The following is a 7957-nucleotide window of genomic DNA, read 5'->3' on the forward strand; positions in this document are numbered from 1 at the left end:
GTTAATCAATGGCCATTAGTTGATTAATCGGTAGATTAAAATAAGTGTAATGGTCTTTAAGTGGTTGTGTTACCCAGTGATACTTTAATTAATACTAGGCATTGAGATTATAGTAGCCTATAACACTGCTTAATGCAATGGTAACAAAATAAAATAGAAATGTATATTATAAAAAAAAACTAAATTATAGAGTGAGAGTTTATCGACAATGCGTGACAGTGGGAAGTGCACAATTATTTATCGCTTGCCCAATGTGTGAGATTTTAACGACAATGACTCAGAGTTTGAGATGGGGCCTCAATGCTTGAGAGCTATGCTAAATAAAAAATATAATTATAATGCAAAAACAAATACTATTTAGCCGCAACTTGGCAGAGGATTCTCCTTCCCCTCTCGCTACAGCAAACGGTGGTTGCTCGCAAATGATACTGTAAACTGCGCACACTGCCCTTTTAAAAAAAGCATTTCTTTCAAATGAAACAGAAAACGTTTACTTTGTCTTCAATATTTTCTTCTGAATCCAAAGCTAGACTGTAGTTGTCCTATTAGCGGCTTGTAACCCTGCAGTTTGTGCACAGATACTGTACTGTAGCTCTTGTGATGTGATCTAGAGGTCTGCGCAGGACTGTTTTTTAAATCCCGCTTACAATCCACTCTGTGTTCAGTCGCTATTGGCTTTTCTTCCCGAATCCCAGAATCTCATATTTAAATTTTCCCCTAAAGACAGAGAGAGATTGGGGATAACAAATATAAAATGTATGCTATAAAGTAATTGTATTTGTTATTTGTATTTGTCTTATCAAGATACAGAATTCTTTTAACATATTTTAAAGTCAACACAGTAGACAAATGTCACAGAGAATAAATTAAATACAACATCTGTCACTCAAAATTATAAGCCAAAAAATAAGAACAATCGAAAACTGTTGGCTTACTAGCTATACTGCAAAATTATTATTATTTTTTTTTTACCGAACTATTAGACCAGAATGTCACTGACTGACGATGGTTCCAGTACCCAACGTCTCTCCTCCAAAATCCGACCACAAAGGCTGAATGCTCTATCTGAAGGGGCACTCGTGGCCAGGATGCAAAAAACGTATCTTACCAGATTGCTCGGGGTAGGGAACTGGGAACTGTGTGAACGCCACCATTGCAGAATGTTTTTTTCAGGGTCCTATACTCCTGAAGCTGGATATGCAAGGAATTTGATCCACATGCTTCTTCAGTATCATCCTCCCAATCTGCAAATTTACAGAGAACAGCAGGCCTTTTGGCAGGTGTCGGCTCAACATCATCACCATCTCTATCAAACTTTAAATCTGCGATCATCTCCTTGACTCCCTGTATCACATCCTGTCGCCCTCTTTCATCCATCATTTTCAACCCTCACAGATTTGGTGTCAGAAAGGTTGCTATTCGATAAAGCATGTGAACAGAATGTGGCGAAGTATTGTCTGTTGACAGTAATTCCTTCAGCTGTATCACACAGACGGATGTGATTTAAGAGAGCAGAGGGTCCTTTGTGGATGATGTACAGTGCTCAATTAATCTCACTGACCACGGAAGAACCAGTGAGGCACTTGGAGCTCTGTTGTCAATTGCCTCTTTGAAGGGTTTAAGGAATGATACTACCGACTTGAGTGTGTTGGTGCTGATGCGTCCGATCTTGTCATAATTATTGCTCTCAGCCAGCACAGATTCAATGTCTTCATGTTCCAAAATGTCAGCATGTCAAAACTGTAGTTCCACCATGTCTCAACGGATTGGTTCTACCCATTTCTGTCACATCAATGCCAAATACTCTGAGATTCTGCAGCAGGTGCCTTCTAATGTTTTCACCCATCTTTGAGGTGCTTGGGTCGAAAGGGGCAGTAAAAACCACTCAGATTGGTCATTAATGTAATGAGTAGTTGCCAACAAAAACGACGTTTTGCGATAGGTTTCTGTCCATATGTCTGCTATATTTCTACATAGATTCTGAGCCCTCATTTCAACGTCTTGATACTGTTGTTGGGTGTGGTAGTATCTCACTGACATCGAATCCTCGAATGTTGACCAAATGTTGGACTAGCTGATTGAAACCTTTTCCAGACATTTACATTTACCGTTTCTCTCGGCTCTGTTACGGTTCCACGACTCTGAACAGAAATAAGAAAGGAGGCGCAGGATGCAAAGAACAAGAACTTTATTTGAGCCAAGGCTATTCTAACACCAGAGTGACCCCTCTCTCACACTCTACAGCTACTGCAACTGTGCCGTGGGAACCGGGGCACCCCTCTTTATTAGTTCTTACCCCGTGACTGGCTCCCCCAGAAGAAACTAAACAGTTACATTAACATAATAAAATGAACACAAAACACATACTGCACATGACCCCCCCAGTCCCGGATCGTTACAATATGCAAACAAATGCTACACATTTTTCTGTTGTCTCTTTTCTTAACTGCTCTGGCACCGGCTTGGACTTCGTAAATGTCAGTTTAGTTTGCCCTTTGAGATGAGGCATGAGCGCCGCCTTGTGGCTGCTGAACGGGACAACTTTTAGAGCAGGCTAAGCAGGTGGTCGATAAGAATGAGTAAAGTGAGGATATGCTGTTGTCAAAGGATGTCGGCACTGGGCTATTGTCAGAACACCTGCTCCCGTCTTAAGTACACCAAAGTTACCAACCGTTACCGTCTTTAATTTGGAAATGTAATCCCACGCCACAAGAAATCTGAACGGGTCCCGCTGGAATGCAGATCTCTAATGTGATCTCTTGCATGATTCACCTTTATCATTTAAGACTAGAAGCACAGGGCTGGTCAGTTTGAACGATTTAATTTGAATTACTCGGTGGTCCTGAATACACTGTGCATAACCATTCTTGACTTTTCCTAAACATATGTATTAAATGTGTGGCACTGGCAGCGAGAGGCAACCACCAGTAACTAAGACTAAGCCACTCCCCATTTACTGTAATGTAAGGGGGGGAGGGACTCACTGAACCCCTCTCTCTCCCCACCCAATTCTGCCAGACAATGACAGAAACACAGCACAGGCACCAGTTCAGTTACAAAAGTTTATTGTACACAGTCCACAAATCCAGAGGGATGGGGTACAAAGTCCATGCCCTCTGCTAGTTACAGGTTTGAAACCCCCCCTTAAAATGGCCTTTAATAAATGGGCAATGTTATACGACAAACCTAATTAAAACCCACTAAAATCTAAACTAATCCCTGTTTTTATATAAGCCACCTGCAGGGAAAGGGTCTAATTTACCCAGTCCAGAAAAACAACAATGCATGTACTGTCCGGATGCCCCAGGCTTGGGCCAACGAAAGTCCTCGGGTTCCACTGTCTGTGTCCCAAAAAGTCCCTCTTGGGCCGGTGGAGTGGATCCCTGCCGCGATGTAGGTCCACAGCGGAGGCACCACGACCCTCAAGGAGCGCGAGAGAGAGACTCAGAGGGACTGCTACACGGATCGAGCTGGATAAGTGGAAATGTACACCACCAGCTGAACTTATGATGCATGCCCCTCAGCTCTCCTTTCTCCCAGCCTGTCTCCCTCCCATAGGCACAATGTCCCAGGCCCGGTCTCACCCCCACTGCTGCTACAAAGGACCCTCCCTCCTCCAGGGACCCTGCAAAAATAGGACAGAGAGCAGCAGACTCCATAACAATTCTCCTGTGGTTAAGCATTTCCCTTGCAGGTGAACAGGACAAGGTTCCGACCCGTTAGCCAACAGGAGCCAAACGGTGCGTCCTGAATAAGTTAGAAATCAGTCCAAATACTCAACTTGCACTGCTTCCGTATCACTCTGATTCCACAGGTCGCTTCAGGCTGTCCTCCTGCTTGCTGTCCTCCTGCTTGCTGTCCTCCTGCTTGCTGTCCTCCTGCTTGCTGTCCTCCTGCTTTCCTCAGTCTCCCCTTCACAATGCAGGCTGGCTACCTATAAGCCAAGTTCATAGCCTGGAGCAGGGAGGTGATTGGTTGGAGAGTGTTTGGTTGATTGCTCCGGAGGAAGCTGCCTAAGGAAGCTGTGTTGCTGCCTAATATATCCCACCCACTGACAGGTGCCATGATAATGAGATTATCAGTTTTCATAATGTTATGGCTTATCGGTGTATATGTGTGTATATATATATATATATATATACACACCTATCAACCATAACATTATGACATTATGAAAATTTTGTCCTCAAAGTTGATGTGTTAGAAGCAGGAAAAATGGGCAAGCTTAAGGATCTGAGTGAATTTGACAAGGGCCAAATTGTGATGGCTAGATGACTGGGTCAGAGCATCTCCACAACTGTAGCTCTTGTGGGGTGTTCCCGGTCTGCAGTGGTCAGTACCTATCAAAAGTGGGCCAAGGAAGGAAAAGCGGTGAACCGGCGACAGGGTCATGGGCGGCCAAGGCTCATTGATGCACGTGGGGAGCGAAGGCTGGCCTGTGTGGTCCGATCCAACAGACGAGCTACTGTAGCTCAAATTGCTGAGAAAGTTAATGCTGGTTCTGATAGAAAGGTGTCAGAACACACAGTGCATCGCAGTTTGTTGCCGCAAACTATATGCACAACAATGAGTGACTTTATACTGTGTTAGCCTATTCATATACTCCCCCCATCCCCACACACATCGTTTAATTTAAGGCATGTTCATGTTTTTTTTTATATATTAATACAGGATAATAATAATAATAATCAGAGTGCATCGTTAGAGGCTTGTGTTGTTTAATCGTTTAAACTGTGAATACCAATTGGCAGTTTTACTTTTAAAACGTCTCACTTTAATTGATCCCCGACTGGAGCAGGAACATCACTGCTAGTGCTGACCTGAGGACATAGTTTAATTATTTATTTTTAAATATACATATTTGTTATTTGTAATCAATTTTATATGTTGCTTTTAAATGTGTTGACCACTGTCTTGCCAAAACCATAAAGTGCATGGTTAAAGAAGGATAATAAATAAGAAAAATAACGTCTTGACTATTTCCAAAAGAAGCCTCCCAATCTTGATATTCAAACTCCAAGTTATTTGAAAGTTACTAAGAACTTCAGCTTTTTGAAGGAATCATCACCGTATTAATGACATTACTGACATGCATGTTTGTATTTTTCAGTGAAAATGCCTTACGATGTAAAAAGCCGGTACCAGTCGGTTCTGACCATGTCCCTGTCAGCAGGGTGAGGCAGACCGGATTACTGCTCCCATTGCAGAACTGACGATCGCCTCAAACAAACATATCAACTGTTATCTGTGTTTGATTCCAGCAAGGAGAACTCTCCAGTGGGAAGATGTTTTGTGGAGTGGTATTGCATTATTATGTAATTACATGAAAGAGGGAAGTGCTGCTCATTACATGTTGTTACACTGTAACATGGGATGAGTTTAAGGTCATCAATAACATCACAAAGGTTTGAACCATTAACTAACCCACAGTACATGTAATTAAGCCATACTACTTGTTGTTAAGTGTATGTAAGCTTGAGCTGTAAATACATTAGCGATACTGGTCTTTCATTTTTAGCTATACATAAATTACATGGTCAATTCACTCGTGTTACTGTGTAATTACAGTGTAAGTACACTGTAGTAAGGGTACTGTATTATAAAGTGTTTCCAAAATATGTTTGTCATTATTCACAAAATAATTAGTTTTGTTATGTATTTTGCTGGGGTTCCAATTCTCTATGCAAATAAATGAGTATGAATTTATTATTATGGTCACCATTTATAATATATGTAACTTTGAATTGAAGGACAAATTGCTTTTCTGTCTATTAAATATCTATTGATGACACTTAATCTGAAGTTTTAGCAACATGTTGTGTTACAATATAAACATAAACTCCTTGTGGTTTATAGGTGATCAGAACTTAGATTGGGAATACAGTACGAGGACTATTTTCAGCCTCCGAGACTGTGTGATTGTGTAAGCAAATGCATCACATTTGAGACATCAAAAGGCAAAACATTTATACCTCACATGAAAATGCTGATGAGGCAAAACTTGCAATTTCTGTCTTTTAGTATCCTTCTGGCGATAATGCACTGCAAGTATTGTCTCGATTCCTGACACACAACACATCAATTTCAGATAAGCATGTGTAGTTTATTTTATACATATTTTTCTGTTTTGCTTTTTGAAAGTAATTGTATGATAATTCACTGTTAGAGGTATTCATCACATGCCATCTCAAAATGTAAATAGTTAAATGTTTCTAATTGAAAATGCACTAATTGACCATCTCTGTCAACTCTTTCCCAATTGGCTTTTAGGATGATTTTTCAGGAGGTGCATTCTTGGGGGGAAGTCTGTTTGTATGTCAGTCATCATAATAAAGATATCAGACTTTTTCACAATTAAACAATTTGTCGAATATAACAAATGTCTAAAGTAGTACAATGAAATGTTTGCTGAGCAGTCATTAATGGTTAACTGTATTTAAGGTGGATATCCTTGTGTTGCTAGACATGGATGAGTGATGTTTGCTGCTTGAAGAGGACCCTGCTTTATAATAATTATTGTCTCTGCAGCATGCAAACAACTTCGTAGCCTTGGCTCTGAAATCTTCAGACACATAGTAATAGATGAAGGGGTCAAGGCTGCTGTTGAAGGTGCTGAGAGCCAGACTGATCATGTAAGGGAAATACAATTCCTCGCTATTCTCCAACAGACTGGAGTAGTGCAGGAGAAGCATGATGTTGCTGGGCAGGAAGCAAACAATGAAGACCACCAGCACAAGCGCTGTAACCTTGACTGCGTGGATGTAGCGCTTGTCACTGGACACCAGCGTCCACAGAATTGAGCCGTAACAGAACAAGATGACACACAAGGGGATGACAAAGGCGACGGCGAAGAGGCTGGTGAAGTATGGAAAGAACACTTTCTCTTGATCCATCTGTGGAAGAGCGTCATGGCAGAGGGTGATGGTTGAGTTTGCTACAGTGTAGGCCTGCCGAGTGAGGAGCAACGGCAGCATGGCCCCTATCACAACCGCCCACACAGCGAGACTCATGCAGATGGAGTTTTTTCTGCTTCTAAAGACCTTCGCACTCAAAGGATGGACCAGGGTGATGTATCTGTCAATACTGATGAGCATGAGACACAGAATGGAGCCATACATGTTGCCATAGAACAGAGCAGAGACAAATCTGCAGGTGACCTCCCCAAAGATCCAGTTGTTGCCCTGGAAGTGGTAGGCAATCCTGAAGGGAAGAACCACCATGAGCAGGAGGTCTGGTTGATGAGTAAAGCAGTGGAGGGCATCTTCTTGGTTCTGGCTATAAGGACCCACAGAGCTGTGGCATTGGCTGGGAGTCCAATGATGAAGGCCACCAAGTAGAATTAAGGGATGAGGAGCACTGTGGTCGGGGACTGTAAAATCTCCATGCTTTGATTATCCACTTCATGTATGTCATTATCTACACTGATTATTAAACTGAACGGCACTGTTCCCATAAAAAAGGAGAATGTAATATTAAAATAAATGTTATAAAAACAGCCACAATAACTTTACAACACGGGTTTCTCAATAAAAAGTGTTGCTATCAAAAATAGCCAAATTAGGTCTTACATTAGGTCTTATATAGAGGTTTGCATGTTTTAAAGCTGTCCTGACTGGCAATGTGTATTTTCATACTTTGGACATAAGCGTGCACTTCACACATACAGACAAATTAAAGGAAAAACCTGAATAAATGAGTGGAGGAACATAACGAATGCAGATGCCTCCAAAGAGGTGTACTGCATGATACAATTAAGCAATTAACGTCCTATCATGCTCTGTGACATGTATAAAAATGCTGAAGAGGTACAGTTGACCTCGATTTTGGATCAAGATGGCAAGAGGAAAGGATCTAAGTGGGTTTGAAAGAGGAGGTCATTATTAGGCCGGGAGCTTGACGGGAGCTTTAATCAAAAAGACTGCTCAACTGACTAGTATTTCAATAGGAACAGTGACTA

The 7957-nt window shown here is 41.6% G+C and overlaps 1 protein-coding gene across 1 annotated transcript; it reads right to left on the bottom strand.

The window, feature by feature from the left end:
* Positions 1–5541: 5541 nt before the first annotated feature.
* LOC136763005 (proteinase-activated receptor 4-like) lies at positions 5542–7284 on the bottom strand. Its single transcript, XM_066716670.1, has one exon. The coding sequence runs from the start codon at positions 7218–7220 to the stop codon at positions 6420–6422; it is 801 nt and encodes a 266-aa protein (XP_066572767.1). The 5' UTR covers positions 7221–7284; the 3' UTR covers positions 5542–6419.
* Positions 7285–7957: the final 673 nt, after the last annotated feature.

The sequence above is a fragment of the Amia ocellicauda genome, chromosome 11, assembly GCF_036373705.1.
Source record: "Amia ocellicauda isolate fAmiCal2 chromosome 11, fAmiCal2.hap1, whole genome shotgun sequence".
Taxonomy (NCBI): Eukaryota; Metazoa; Chordata; class Actinopteri; order Amiiformes; family Amiidae; genus Amia; species Amia ocellicauda.